General features: G+C 40.7%; 1 protein-coding gene across 1 annotated transcript in view; it reads right to left on the bottom strand.

Annotated features, from left to right (window-relative positions):
* The window catches only part of LOC133530525 (plasma membrane calcium-transporting ATPase 2), a 273,270-nt gene that overhangs the window by 24,765 nt on the left and 231,871 nt on the right, over nt 1-16,634 (bottom strand). Inside the window, exons 8-18 of the mRNA XM_061868453.1 lie at nt 11,642-11,735; nt 11,091-11,207; nt 8,369-8,413; nt 7,016-7,179; nt 5,938-6,153; nt 5,102-5,344; nt 4,645-4,883; nt 3,948-4,110; nt 3,734-3,835; nt 2,679-2,858; nt 713-907 (exon numbers count right to left, since the gene is read on the bottom strand). Coding sequence (XP_061724437.1) covers nt 713-907; nt 2,679-2,858; nt 3,734-3,835; nt 3,948-4,110; nt 4,645-4,883; nt 5,102-5,344; nt 5,938-6,153; nt 7,016-7,179; nt 8,369-8,413; nt 11,091-11,207; nt 11,642-11,735 — 1,758 coding nt within the window. The remainder of the gene's footprint in view (nt 1-712; nt 908-2,678; nt 2,859-3,733; nt 3,836-3,947; nt 4,111-4,644; nt 4,884-5,101; nt 5,345-5,937; nt 6,154-7,015; nt 7,180-8,368; nt 8,414-11,090; nt 11,208-11,641; nt 11,736-16,634) is intronic.

The raw sequence follows: 16,634 nt of genomic DNA on the forward strand, positions 1-16,634 counted from the left end.
CCACCTCGCGCGTCTCCTGGCACTTGGAGTCGATCATGCCCTTCACCAGCGTGTACTTGTCCGTGGGGACGAGCATACCCGGACGTACCATAGCGAAGCCCACGTCGGCCTTCTTGAGCGCCGGGCCGTCGTTGGTGCCGTCGCCGGTGACCGCCACCACCTCGCGCGTCTCCTGGCACTTGGAGTCGATCATGCCCTTCACCAGCGTGTACTTGTCCGTGGGGACGAGCATACCCGGACGTACCATAGCGAAGCCCACGTCGGCCTTCTTGAGCGCCGGGCCGTCGTTGGTGCCGTCGCCGGTGACCGCCACCACCTCGCGCGTCTCCTGGCACTTGGAGTCGATCATGCCCTTCACCAGCGTGTACTTGTCCGTGGGGACGAGCATACCCGGACGTACCATAGCGAAGCCCACGTCGGCCTTCTTGAGCGCCGGGCCGTCGTTGGTGCCGTCGCCGGTGACCGCCACCACCTCGCGCGTCTCCTGGCACTTGGAGTCGATCATGCCCTTCACCAGCGTGTACTTGTCCGTGGGGACGAGCATACCCGGACGTACCATAGCGAAGCCCACGTCGGCCTTCTTGAGCGCCGGGCCGTCGTTGGTGCCGTCGCCGGTGACCGCCACCACCTCGCGCGTCTCCTGGCACTTGGAGTCGATCATGCCCTTCACCAGCGTGTACTTGTCCGTGGGGACGAGCATACCCGGACGTACCATAGCGAAGCCCACGTCGGCCTTCTTGAGCGCCGGGCCGTCGTTGGTGCCGTCGCCGGTGACCGCCACCACCTCGCGCGTCTCCTGGCACTTGGAGTCGATCATGCCCTTCACCAGCGTGTACTTGTCCGTGGGCGACGAGCGCGCCAGCACTCGCAGCTTGGGCCACACTTTGTCTAGTAGGTGCTGCTGGACCTGCCAACAAAAATGGATACATTAAGGCTGGTACAGTAAAAAATCTCTTTATTAGTATTTCGAATCCACCTAAAGAACGCCTTTAATTCTAAATGCTCTTATGGCGCATTTACATTCGCGTGCGAGTGGCGAGCCGAGTCACGAGACGCGTATGTAAACGGTGGACTCGTGGCTCGGGTCGCCGCTCGCCGGGCTCGCAGCCGGACCGGTTTTTGAGCACTAGTCAAAGGGGCTCGCGGGGGACGCGCGCTTGCTGTTTGCATTCGCGTTCTGCTTTTCGGTTACAAACCTTAAACCGTGGCGCTTGTATTTAAAATCAATTAGCTCGACGAGCTTGGCGAGACACGAGACGAGCCGCGAGCCGAGAGTTTATACAGTAGCTCGAGGAGCTTTGTCGCGAACGTATTGCGAACCAGCTAATATTTGCCAACGTCATGGAGTAGATGGCGCTAGTAGTCACGTTTAACTTATGTAACCGCTTCTAGGTTATTGGGATTTTTTGAGGGAAGTTGAGAGGGTAGATGAGAACGACAGTAGGAAAAAGAAGGTTGTGTGCGAACAGATCGACGCCGCAGTGATACTTGCTTTTAGATCAAGTCAAGAACGTTCTTATGGTGTTATTAGAATAATGTACATCGCACCTAAGTACCATCGTACCTACATCTCTAAGGATAATTTAATATATTTTTTATATTTTATCTCTGACACTTAGAGACTTATACATCTCTAAAGAATTTTAGTATTTTATGGTTTTATTTTTTTATCATAGTTTTTTTTTGTGTAATTTGACATTTAGAGACAGTATACATCTCTAATAAAGTATTTATTATTTCATAGATTCGATATTTGTAATTGTTTTTTTTTTTAATTTATTGTTTGTAAAAATGGACATGTAAAAGTGCCCCTGTGGCCTATTTGCTGAATAAATGTTTGATATTTGATATTTGATATTGATATAATGATATGCCTCTGGTATATTGTGACCAACGTTATCAGTACTCAGAGTGAACAGTGATCCAGTGAGGCTAATATGAACTTAAGGTAAACTTTGTGTCAGGAATGGGGTCGCTATAAGGGGAGGTTTGGAGGCGACTATTAAGCTCAAGAAACCAGGTGGATAATCATGTGATACTCATGTTATATGTAGGTAATAAAGTCGGACACCAGCACAACTCATATCGTCATCTCACTAACATCCAGGCCTCGTATAGGTATGTAGTACATTTACATTATATCGCTTTCCAGTATCCGTAAAACCATTAGCTCATTCGATAGGTTAATAAGTATGGTGAGCTTGACGACAAGCTTACGGGATGTGGCCGAGACACGAGACGAACCGCGAACCGAGAGTGTATACATTAGCTTGAGGAGCTTATGAGCTGTGGCCGAGACACGAGAAGAGCCGCGAGCCGAGAGTGTATGTATATATATTAACTCGATAAGCTTACGAGCTGTGGCCGAGATACGAGAAGAGCCGCGAGCCTAGCCGTGAGCCGCGAGTGTAAATCCGCAGTTACACTTGCCGATTGAGTTCACTTTATCGTACTGTAATGACCTTCTGGCACTTTCAGATAACATCTACCAATAGCACTTACCAATAACTTACGACATTATGGTCGTTATTTATCTTAATGTCGATAGAATTCACATTTTAATTCATATAGTACTCGACTAGCACATGCAGATAACTTGCCGCCCGTCACCATGCTAACCGTGATGCCTTCTGGCATTTTTAGATAAGTTGTGACACTTACGGCACTAAAGTACCTACCTCGCCATTAGCATCCCTGATCCGCCTATTGAACTCTTTGCCCTCCAAAATAAGGAAATCATCAGTCGGCTTCAGTATGCCGCACTTAATAGCGATGGAGCGCGCCGTGTTGACGTTGTCGCCCGTCACCATGCGGACCGTAATGCCCGCCTTCTGGCACTTTCGGATAGCTTCTGGTACCTAGAAATTAATAAATATAAATAACATGAAGGACCAGTGCTCTCAACTCTGTGTTGGCCACATAACTTGACGATATCACATGAATTATAATGTGATGTTAGAATGAAGTAATGGTAATGTCACTATGCTCTGTATCTTTCGGTATTTAAATAAAAGTAAACAAAATCAGCCCTCAAATGGCTCCTTAAGCCTGTTGAGGGTAGCTGAAAACATTACATGATCAAATAATGTAGGTTAAAGTCAGGTCGTTCAGTGACAGTTCCAGGCGGTTTTGTATTTGGTCGGGTAAGCAATAAATTAACTATCTGAAAATGTACAAATTGTTTGTTTCATTTAATTTAAATGCCTAAAGATACAAAGAACAGTATTGGCTATAATTTCTATTTAATTTTAGAATCGATATAACGATCTAAATTTCGCCAAGTGTACAGGACACCCGGAGCCACGGCTTCCGTCCGGTGGTTTCCAACCGGAAGCGATGGTTGCATTATTCGTTTCCCCTATCCATCTGCATTTTCGTGTCGCGATTTCAACTTCAACGGGTGTTTGTCGGCATGTTGCATTGCCTTTTAAGGGAGCACTTAGAACGTGAAATCACATAATAATTAATCGAAAATAATTGATTACTTGAAGTAAACAAGATTAAATATATATTTTGCTCCTGATATTTTAGACGAGACTTATTCATAACGCCGGAATAAATCCTTCCCTAAAAAAAAACACGTACAATTCATTATTAACTCTCAACACAACCCTTATTGAGTACCCTCAACACAAGCCTTATTGAGCTTACTGTGGGACTTAGTCAATTTGTGTAATAATGTCGTATAATATTTAATATTTAACTCTCCAACTGGAATATAACCTTCGCTTACCTCTGGCCTAACAGGATCCTCGATACCGACTACGCAGAGGCAGGTTAGGTTGTTCACAATGTTGTCTTCGTCGTCCCAGTTTGGTTCTTGGTCTATGTGTACCTGTAGCAAAACAAAACATTACAATAAAGGCTGGGATAAATTTCGATCGTACCATATTATTTATTTATTTATTATTTATTATTCAGCAAAATTTTACGTTTTTTAATCTTACCTGGTTAATCTCAGCCTTGCCGGGAACAAAGTCCCTATACGCGACGGAGATGGTTCTCAAGCCGTCGCATGCCATCGGCTCGATGACTTGCCGAACCAATCGTTCCTGCATGTCTCGCGTGAACTTTTCTAAACGCCCTTCGTGTCCGTAAATGAATGAGCATCTAGAATGAAATATGGTACTTTGTGATAAGTTGTAAAATTTTATGGCACTTGTTGATAATTTGTGGCAATGATCCTTTATATTACTAAAGTCCTAAAAGACATTTAGGGTTTTTTTATGTGCTTAATTTCGGCCTCGTAACTCTGGCCAAGGCCGAGTACGAACAAACTTATTTTTTCATAACAAACTCCGAGGCGCCCTTAGTGTACAGCCTAAGCCTATAGCCTCCCTTCTACGGAATTACCGTTGTCATGCTCTTGCGCACAGAGTTGAAGGTGTAGACAGAAGGACTCCTCGGTGTGGCCTCGTAGCTCTGAACGAGGCCGAGCACGAACTAGTACATGTGGTTCATGACAATCTCGGAGGCACCCTTAGTCTATAACCCTCCTTGTAAGAGATAACCGTCGACATGCTGTTTCGTTGGAGTTGAAGGTGTAGACGTGTGATGAACTCCTCGGTGCGGCGCTCGCGGCCTCGTAGCTCTGCCCGAGGCCGAGCACGAACAAGTGCATGTGGTACAACTGGTGCAACTTACTTTTTCATGACAATCTCGGAGGCGCCCTTAGTGTACAGTCTATAACCCCCCTTGTAAGGGATAACCGTCGACATGCTCTTCCGCACAGAGTTGAAGGTGTAGACGCGCGTGAAGGACTCCTCGGTGTGTCGCTCGCGCACGGCCTCGTAGCTCTGGCCGAGGCCGAGCACGAAACCGAGCAGAGCGCATTCTGTCTTGTTGCCCACTTGCATGGGAGGGCCGGTGGGGTCTTGTGAAGGCTGAAAAAGAATACAATTATTAGAATATGTGGTAAGGTAGTTTGGGCGTTACCTTCCAGTTTCGACGGGCTAATTTAAGTAACTCAGCCGAGGATTTTTCAAATTTCTATGCAACTACATCTGAGTGAACTTTAGGGTAACTGCGGTTGGTCGTGAGGGTGCCGGTCTTGTCGGAGCAGATGGCCGTCGCGTTGGCCATGGTTTGATGTGAGACTCACCATGATCCGGGAAGTGAAGGCGCTGTTGACGGAGATGGCCTCGACCAGCGTCTCGGCCACGTCGCTGGGCAGGTCGCGGTAGTTGGGCGTGACCTTGCACAGCTTCTCGCAGATGTACGACTGCACCACCGTCATGCGGTTGGTCGTGAGGGTGCCGGTCTTGTCGGAGCAGATGGCCGTCGCGTTGCCCATGGTTTCGCACGCGTCCAAGTGTCGCACCAAGTTGTTGTCTTTCATCATTTTCTGGGAGAGAAATGGAGATATTAACAATGGTAGGTTCGTCAAAATGGAGATATTAAATAAACACACAAAATTTAATCCAAATCGGTTTCAGAAAATCAAATTTGGCGATATAACTACCCATAGCAGCGCTGCCTACCGGGTCCAATTGTTTTTCAAACCATCCATGTATATTAAAGCCTTCGCCGGATTGTAAGACACACTTTTCTGAAAACCGCATCCAAATCGGTTCAGCCAAACGCGAAATAATCGCGGACAAAGATACGGGTCAAACTGAGAACTTCCTTTTTTTGAAGGCGGTTAAAATATAGGTCAGATTCGTAAACCAACATCAATATTTAGCAATTAAAGCATGATACTAAATCCCGAATTCATAAAGCCCGCATTAGAGGCACTTATTCAATGCACATCCCTAAGTTTTCTTTTGACTTGCAGATACTGAATTCTCACCTTAACAGAATATGCAAGAGATAGCGTGACAGCGAGAGGCAAGCCCTCCGACACGGCCACCACGAATGCACTATCACACCAATAATGACATATTTGACGAAGTTGACATGGCGGCTTAATCTTAAAGTATTGTTTCTCTTTCTCACCTTAACAGAATAGGCGAGCGAGAGAGTGACAGCGAGAGGCAAGCCCTCCGGCACGGCCACCACGAGCACGGTGACACCGATGATGAGATGCTTGACGAAGTGGTTGATGTACGTGGCGCGCCACGGCTTCTGCTCCGTCACGAACGTCGTCACGCTGAACTGGATCACGAGGATGATGACGGTCAGGACCGCGATCGTGGAGCCTGCGTAGCCGATCTGGAAATTATTTAATCTGGGTTAAATATGAACTTGAATTGTCATGTAAATTCGATTCCAATTTGTGGGACATTTTTTTAAAGCGCCACATACAATTACCAAGCAGTGTTGCTGCTAGAAAAGAGTTAACTTAACTTCCAAATGTTATAACTTAATTGTTGAGGCCTAGGCTCCTTTTTAGACAGAGCAGGGATGCCTAAGCGGTGCTTCAATGAAGACTTCTTATTTAAACTTTTTGTACATTAATTTATTTCTAAAAATAAAGATCGAATTACAGTGCAACTTGTCGCTCTGGTGTATTTTTGAGGATTGCCGTTGGCTGCCGTCGGCGGATGTTATATATAGGGCCGATCGCTGCCGAACTTCAAATTTCGGAGGTCATCGGCCGTCTTCCGTAACGTCAATAAGCTGCGTTCTGAACATAATGCTAGAAAATGTGCTCTGCATTCGAAATTTCGGTCGTCCTCAGATTAACATAGTAGACTGAGTGAATACAGTTAAGTAACTGCGATGTATATGTCCAGGGTGGTATCACAGTATATGAACTATGACAGGAAGCAATCTTACAGCCCTTAGTACAAGCTTGCCTCGATTTGGAGCTAGGTGGATCTGTGTAAGATTGTCCCTAAAATATATTTAATCTCCGGACATCGACGAATGAAGACGGAGTCTTTGCAATTCTCACTTTTACGTGCAGCTAGAGCTTATTTATTTTATTTATTTGAAATTTAAATCTGGCAACAAGGGCCGTATTACAAATACCTTACTTACTTACTTAATAAACTTAAAAACCAAACACTATTTAGACGACAAAACGGCAATGTTGGTATTTAGGCAATGTTTTTATAGGTATTTAGGTTACCTGTATAGCCAGCTTGGTGAGCTTGGCCTGCAGCACCGACTTCTCCTTCTTGTGTGACTCTGGGGCCGGCTTGTCGGAGGCCGGAGCGGGCACGTGGTTGTCGTCAGGCCTCGCGTGGTTGCCGTGGCTGTTGCCCGAGGCCGGTAGGGTGACGTCTTCATCGCCTGTTATTATAAGTTAGGTTACTTTCTGGATTCGATAAGACTCGATATTTGCCACCGAATGTAGTGGTGCTATTTTTTTTTTTAATTAAGGCAACATCGAGTATCGTTTGCAACCATTTGCTTGATAACAGTACAGTCAATTTCGTTACATAGGCAATATAATTTTAATTCTATTTGCCTCGATTTATAAGCATGTAAATAAATTGGAAAGTACAAAGTTCGCGTATAAGTATCATTCATGAATATTATAGTTAATATAATCAATTAATCATAAATAATCATCGATGACAGCATGAATCGAGTTTCGGATAGCATCAAAACGATGTTAAAGATCAAAAATGGCATTTTTAAAGATCCGAGAAAATAAAGATTATTCGTATAAGAAATTATCACGTGAAAAATTATGTCTCTATAAGATATAAGATACACTGTGGGACAAATTAATTACTGTGACTTTTAATATTACATTTTATTAGCTGTCATGTGTGTGTTTCTATTTAAAATTACTTCAAAATTTAAATTACAAAGCGCGTATTACAGATTTGTTTTACCAACACCACTAAAATGTTAATAAAATATACACTAAAAATTAGTAATAAGGGTTATCTACAGTAGCTCTACTCGATAATGCAAAATTCTAAAATGCTGTTATGAAGTATGTTATTTATTGGGTTGTGAGTAATGTTAGTTACATTGTTGTTTATTTCTAATAACTACAGTGGAAGTGTTAGGTACGTACACTCAAGGGCAGATCTTTAAGCTTGGAAGCTATCATAGACGACTGTAAATAACGTCTCACCTCGTGTACGTGGGGTGTGCGTACTACAAAGTTATCTTATATGGTTGAAACGCAACTAAATAAATAGTAAACAAGTAAATTAACTAAATAGATTGATCCAATCGAGTCACCAAAAAGGCGAAAAAATCTCAGGATATTTTGATCAACGCTTTGTTTTACATTTACAATGACATTCTATGATTGGATCTCATATTTACTATTTCATGTACTAAAACGACTAGGGCATCAGTCAACATAAATGACTCAAAGGCTTAATTACAATTACCGACTTTAAATTGTGCCTTATATTCTGCTTCACAACTGGTAACACGATTGGCTAATCGACTATATTTTGGAATACCGCATAAGATAACATTGTGGCACGAAGCGGCATAGCATAGGATCACTTACCGCCGCCAATGCTCTTGCGCTGTTCCTTTCGCTGCTTTTTAGCTTCTACGTATCCGTATCCGTCATGTTCACAAGCATACACATTGATGACATAATTGTTCGTCATGCAGTCAACACGACAGTTACACGATGCAGAATGTGTATGTTTTGTTTTTTGTCATCGGCGCATGGAGGGGCGTGCAGCAGGCCGGGGTTCGGGGGGTGGAGAAAAAAAAAGTCGGATGTCATTGAATGGGTCACACTATGTTTGTGGAGCTAGAACTAAATGGGTTCATGTCTCGTTCTTACACTATACTGTAACACGTTAACGCATATTTTTGCACCTTATGTAGTATAAATAAGGGCTCAATATATACGAAAACGTGTCACTTCAAATTTCACTTTTAAATAATAAGAAATATATCTTTGCTACTTTTATTGGCCTCCAGTGTAAGAACGTAGTGACTAAGATTGCATTTACAAAATGTATGTATAAAAAGGTATTATACATTTTTTTAAACAATAGGAATTGAACGAGATTACTTATATCATTGAATAATTTAAATTATTCGGCTACTATTTCACTACAACGATATAACAAGATATATGTTTTATAAACCATGCTTTCACAAGACATTTCAGGCTATTAATATTAACACAACATATATACGGACAACGTTCACAGGATTCACCATAACCTTTTTTTTAATTTTGGGTTTAAATTCATCAATAAATAAAATAATCTCAGTATGTGGATGAAACATTTTTTTATCAATTAGTATGCTTTAATCATAGTTTGGCGAGTATGATATGCGTAATATGAGCACAATTTTACGTGTGACGGATTCAAATTGTACTGCCATGTCGTCTGTCACACGCGCCTGTTATATATAATGAGAATCGTGATATTAGTTACTCAAGTCAATTATCACTAGACCCTACTCATAGTGTTGTGTTCCTGCCGGTGAGTAAGGTTGCCAGAGCTCAACGAGGGGGGGGGGGGGGGGGTTAAGGGTCGGCAACGCGCATGTAGCTCCTCTGGAGTTGCAGGCGTACATGGGCTACGGAGACTGCTTACCGTCAGGCGGGCCGTATGCTTGTTTGCCACCGACGTAGTTAAAGTTACTTTGGCTTTCAGACTGAATCTGTATAAAAATATAATTAAGCCAATTTCGATCGTTATATTAACAAATTACATACTTAACACTGCATGTTATTTGATAAAGCAGACAATTTTTATCATAAATTAAAATTTCAGCTTAAAATATATTTAAAATATTGTTTCATCCACATTTCATTTCCTAGGAAGGCCGAAAGGTGCGATGGATCGATGGTAAGGGTCGAAAATCTTAATAGGAATACTAAGGTATGCAGCTAAGTCACCACCCTGCTCATTTAGCCTGAAATAAACTTTCTTCCACTTGAAATAACGTCTAAGTTTGAATGTACTAAATATGGGATTTTTAGTTTATTATAATCGAGTTACTATGTTGTTTTTTTTTCCAATATCAGAAATTAAATACCGGTTTATGATATATTTTGAAAATTGATAAAGGAGTCTAGGATATATGTCCTATCTTTTCATTTGAGTCAAGTGCATATTAAAATAGATTTTGTAACTAATTGACGTGTGCCAATTATGAGAATAAGGATATTATAAAAATCTGTGTTGGCCGAACGTTATTTAGAATTGAACATATTGACAATTAACCATTACAAATTGAACCGTAAACCATAACGGACGGTTACAGTTAAATCTGATTTCCTAAAAATATTATCGCTCTTTTCATTTTTATCAGTGTGGGCCGAAAGTTAATTAGAATTGAAAATGTTGAAACCATTACAAATTGATCCGTAACGGACGGTTACAGTTTACGATTCAATTTGTAATGCTTAATTTTCAACATTTTAAATTCTAAATAACTTTCGGCCAACACTGATAAAAATGAAAAGAGCGATAATATTTTTAGGAAATCAGATTTAAGACTGTAGGTTCAGCATAATACCTAGACTATTATTTTTTAGAGGACTGTGTTCAAGGTATTTATAGTATGTATTTAAAAAAATATGAATCTGGTATTATCTCTGGTATTGGAAAACTAAGTATACTGCGATAGCAAAATACGCTATTGTATAATACGGCTATATTCGAAGCATCTATTCTATGCTACGGCTAATATGCTATATGTAATGTATGTATATGCGGCTTAAAAATGAGCAAAGTAATATGACAATGCTAGCTATATTTTAAGGGCGTTTTGCTAAAGAGGTGCTGTTTCTGATAAATATATATTAGTTTTAGTATATCCATAATTTTTTTTTTTGTTTTGCAAATAAGTTACTAAGGTAAGGTACAGTAAATTCAACTCTGAAGACATTTTAATCTGCCGCTGTAGAATTTTGTATATATATTCTTTAGACAATTTTAATGTTTTTTATTATCTTTTTAATTAATTCACAATTTAGCAATTTCCAGTATTTTATATTAAATATTAAACCACCACCATAATCATACGAAACTATTACAAACAATTTTTTTAACATAAAAATATCACTGCTAACATATAGCGTAGTTCTTTAAATTCAAGGTTCAGAGTTGACAACATCAGAAAGAGCACCACATCTAACGCCACAAAACGCTCTGAGCGCGCTTGACCACCATTTTGTATTTCACGAAATGGCGGACGACTCGTAGCGTTTTTCGGCCGTCGGGTCTATACTACATCAAGTGATGGTCACTGACCTTTCTTCATCTGCTTGATCTGCTTGTCTTGGCTCTCGACCGCGGCGCCGAGCAGCGTGAAGATGATACCGGCTTGAGAGTTGACGCCGACGGCTGTGACCAGCATTTTCCCTGACCCTGGAATTTTACATGGGAAGGGATTATTCAAAGAGATAGTCGCTATAACTTATATTTCAATCCCTGATAATTTTAATTTTAATAAGGATATCTACGACTAATGGAAGCTGTACGTTCGTGATTTAGGTTACCGCATATGATACAAAATAAAGTTCCTTTGTTTAATATATTAATGTAATATTTTAAATGCAAAATCGGCTACATGGTCCTTAATATGTAAAATGCTCTTACAGTTTCTGATTTTCTCTCAAAAGAGTCCGTCTAACTAAACTCTGAGCCGACTAAATGGTTCACCATCAAATTTTCATAGTGTTTGACGTTAATGCGGGCTCTCCCACTCTGTCGCTCATCAAATTGGTGCAAGGTTAAAGTAGACCCCCTGCCCTCGATAAAAAACCCAGTATGCTAACCAGTTATTAATAATTTATACGCACCTTCCATAACGTGAGTCCCGGATAGCACCATGGGATCAAAACTTTCTCCCTTTTTGACATGGTCCGATTCGCCTGTCAGCGATGATTCGTCTATCTGTAATCATAAAAAATACATACTCAGTTACGTGATATAATATATATACATAAAAACATCATCCACTTATACATATATATGTCATCAGCCAGGGTTCCGATACCTTATCAAATGGCATTGGATTCGGCATAACCTCAGGAAGCCTGACACCCGCCTATCCAAGTTGCCCTGCCCTGGAAGATGTCCGGATTACGGAAACATGGTCGCCCTAAATCTACTTGGCGCCGTTTCGAGGAGCAAGAGTTGGGTGTATTGGGGATAGGGTGGGAAGAGGTTACCCAAGCAGCCCAGGACAGGAGTCAGTGGGAGAAAATGGTTCGAGCCCTACACCCTAGCAGAGGGTAACAGGATGAAAAGAAGAGGATGATACCGAAAATAGGTTTAAATTCTTATGAAAAGGACTAAGTGAATATGACCTTCCAAGGCAGAGAAGAAACTAGGCCTTATTGGAATCAGAGTTTTTACCTTACGATGTTTCTGAAATCGACAGGTAAACATTAAATGGTCATTCAAAAACAACCTCGGATGTTGACAACCCCTGAGAGAATTGCTTGGCTACCAACGATGGATATTTTAATTTGTGTTATATGAGTAGTTTGTGTCGCATTGTTAAACTTTAATAATCTATGTCTGATTGGTGGATACATTTAGAGATTAATGTGCTGTGTAGAATTACACAAATTATACACAACATCAGTCAACTATCTTCGTCACCTAGTGTATGTTTAAGATAAGTTAAAATACATAAATGACAACCATAAGCGAGCAAGGCTTAAAGTAATATAGAATTTATTGCTCGATAGTGTAGTTTTTACAGTCGTGCACTTTCTTCTTTACGATTCTTATATGGTTTCGACATTAAACATTTATGAGGATTTCAACCGCCGTTTTGTTGCATACAACAACAATGAATGATAGGTTAATACCACCAAAAAATTATACGTTTACATATTTAACAAAAACTAAGGTACAAAATCCATACAAAATAACAGAGGAATTTAAGTTTTTTTCAAACGGAATCGGTTTCAAACCGTTTTATCAAAATCTAAAGACCTTGCGACCCATATATTTTATTTTTACATATTTATCATTACGACAAAAGCCTTATCACATCCGTTATTTGTACAAAACTTATCTGTCCTTAGCGACTACTATATTTTTTTAAACAAGTTCTTAAAACAAATGTTACGTGATAAAATGTCGCATTGCGCATGTCAGTCCTTTAGGATATTAAGTATTCTTGCCACAAGGATAAGGATCTTGTTTACAGTGGGCCAAGGTTGAAATTGCAATGGGTTTTAGTTTGTGAAGAATGTTTGCCTGTTTGGAGTAGTGACGTCAGACTTCACATATCACATTTCAGGGAAACAAATTTAAGTAGCAGAGCAGCAGAAATGAAGATACGAGTATGCTAATGTTTTTATGAATAGAGGGACCCAAGACATACCGTTAAGAGGGAAGAATAGCTTTTTGAGTCTAACGAAGTAACGATAATTTTTCTATGCAATTCCATTTCGGGAGAAAAAGTTTTCCACTAACTAAATCTTAACAAACCACTTTGATTTTGATGTCGATTGCTTCAGCATAATATATTCTAAGTTTACAAGTTTCACTTTAAAATATATTTTTTTGTTTTACAAATTTGGATAAAAAGGACAACCTATAAACCTAGTTTTTCATTGTGTCAGTAACATACTAAAAAATCATGGAGAATAGAAAATGTTCAGAAGTGGAAAAATGTTTTCTCCTTTTGTATCGACGATCACGTAGTATGCTTCCCTCTTAAGTGGAGATTCGATTATTATTGTTTGTTTTAACAATAGATAGGTTATATAGGTCGGCTGGGTCTTCTAATTCTAAGTAAGGAATTGTTCAGGCCGCTCCAAACATAAATAGGTACGTCGGACGGGAGAACTTCTTAATTAAACTAGGTACTCGTATACCTACCTAATTGATGTCATTCAGGTGGATAAGCTTGATTTAAACGTTTGTATAATACTGGCCAATAATAGTCATGTCACATTGACATTTGAAAGACTATGAAAAGTAAACGAATCCTTTTTATTGGAAGTCTACCCCCTAGAGAATAAAAAATAAAATACTCAGACCGAATTCTGCGCAGGCGGAGTCATGGACACAACTGTGGTTAACACGTGGTTAATGAATGAACGAATGTTCAATAATTTTCGTACGTGTATAAGAAGTTTATTAAGATATCCACATCAAAAATTTTAACATAACTACATATATCAGTAATGCTTAGTCTTCTAGCGAAGCCGGTAGTAGGGCAGCAGGTCCCGGATCCCATCCCAGTCAGGGCATTTCTTTGTGTATATCACGAATATTTTTTCCTGAATTATGGACGTTTTCTATCTATCTATGTATTTATCCATTTCAATATGTACAACTTCGCCTAGTACTCATAATACTAGGTTGGGGCTAGGTCGATCTGTGTTAGATTGTCCCCAAATATTTATTTAATTAAAAATGATAAAATTGCCGTAATTAAATCACAGCTAAACACAACCACATCCAGCCTAAATAACTTAATCCGTCCAAATCCAGGCTGAGAGCATGACCGATCGCGAGCATTCGACAACGAATAATCTATGTGTTACGAATATTCATGAAGCCGAATGAATATGCATGCAGGTGAAGATGCGGTTTTAGATTTTTATGGCTATTTTTAGAGGAAGATAAAGTGGGGCTTTATGGATCACGCTAAAGGGATATTCGTTTCTGAACGAACAACACGCTCTGAGCCGATTATGATGCTTGCATGGAACATTTAACATGTTTTTATCTGAAAGAGAATTCAAATTCGGTTGTAGCATTTTCTTGTATGAGGCATTAACGTGATGTCGTTTCAGCTTCTGTTTCTTGTGTTTATATTGCAGGTTTGGAAATGAATGTCATCATATGGACACCGAAAAATGGAGATCCCATGGAACAGTCCTGTTAGTTGATTTTGAAATTATGGAGTTGTACGCCCGATTTAGGTCACATAGCGGCCACCGTACGTATTTATGTGGGTACTAGACTGAGGTTTACTCCTTTGCTAGTTTTACTTTGAAGTCTGCTTACTTAAAAAAGCTCTTAGGTAAATGTGATAATGATGAAATTCGCACACAAGCTAATGCTAAACGACTACGACACGAGCACGCTCTTAAGTACAGAGTAGCGAAACCTTGCTTTAAGGAATCCTAAAAGGGCGTGTAGCTCTAAAGCCAGAAACGATGCAAAATTCCACAGCGCTTGGTTTATCAGTCGATAACCCAATAACGCTTATCGGTGACGCACGAGCCATAGGTGATAGCGCTAGGCATTACTGCCACCTGTTAAACGATTAATATACGAGATACTGGCGATAAGGGCTGCGGTGGCTTATTGGGTTTTGATGGTATTATTGAATTAGGGGAGTGAAAAGTGGTGCACGGTTAGTAGGGCAAGGACATGCTGGCTAAGCTATGGGGAATTGGATAAGCCTTTATACATTCGAATACTAGATTTTTTTACACGTGAGAAAGTCTTGACAAGATTTTTCGTGTTTTAGCACAGGTCTAAAAAGTAAAACGTGATACGTGGTCATATATGTGTGTGCTTGAAAGGTATAGAGGCTCGACGACTTATCAGTATCTTACTTAGAACCTACTGAGCCTAGTAAAGGTGACAATCGCCAAGAGAAAATCGGACGGATTATAGGAGGTTATACATATAGTAATAAGAGAAGTAAAACTTATTGGGTTTGAGGCGTTATCGATTTAGGGTGCCGTCGCAACGAGCGACCGGAATTCAATAAAGTTTCGATGGCTAGACTTTATAGGATAGATATTATCAACGTTCATATGATTTACCATTACACCTGTTGTATATTAATGTCATAAATGTGTCAAAAAATATCAATATAGAGACGTATGCCAAGGAAAAAGGACCACTCTAACCTTCCACCGACTCAGCAGTGACAATGCATACACATTCCACTTGACATAGCATTTGGCAATCTTGGTATGAAACCTTAGGCGTAGATGGCGCGTGCGGCAATCAATGAATATTTACAATCCACGTCTCTTCTTCGCTCCGCTGTATTACAAGCAAACATCATATCGCCCACTGCTGAGTATATAGGCCTTTCTTCTAGTACGCTACTTGTCCCGGTCCTGAGCTAATCTCATCCAGAAGTGACCCGCAATCTTCCGAATGTCGTCCACCCAACGTGCCAACGGCGTGCGACGCCAGGGGCTTCTTTCATCCGAAAGCGGCCACTACGCCGTTATCATTTCCCTCCCAACGCCATTTTAGTTTGGTAATGGCGTAACCTACGTCTTGCACCTTGGTATGGCGACGGAGCGGAGCATGCTCGGCGCGCTCCCTGGTTCTCTGTGCTACACGGACTTTATGCACAGCCTCCTCGGTGAGCGTCCATGTCTCGGCACCGTAGGTCATGGTGGGCAAGATTACAACCAATGCTGTTGGTTAACTCTCATCTCTGCTTCATTGGAAAGGCCTTAGCGTGGTCGGTCTCTAGCAGGCCAATATATCATTCAAATATAATTTTGATGTCAGTGTATGATCGAATTGGCTTGTAGCTCCGTCTTAACTGTCAGGCTAACCATGTTATCGATTTTATTACTAAAATAAGGGACCTATTAAAACGTTGTTATATTAAAGAGACTGTTAGCTTAGAAATATAACACTCTTCTGCGTTAATTGAACGAGACAACACAAATAGAATACTTGTAATTTGACGACGCTCGTTTCTATTTAGGTGCGTGTTTTCTTTGATGTGTTGTCATGTTTGGGTCGATCATTTTGAAAACAACTAGTTTGAGTTGGATGGTAGTTGTGGATACTGGTCCGTTGTCTGTAAAAGTCGAATAGGCATGGGCCGTAAAATTAAAA

This window comes from Cydia pomonella, chromosome 23 (assembly GCF_033807575.1).
Source record: "Cydia pomonella isolate Wapato2018A chromosome 23, ilCydPomo1, whole genome shotgun sequence".
In the NCBI taxonomy this organism is placed as follows: Eukaryota; Metazoa; Arthropoda; class Insecta; order Lepidoptera; family Tortricidae; genus Cydia; species Cydia pomonella.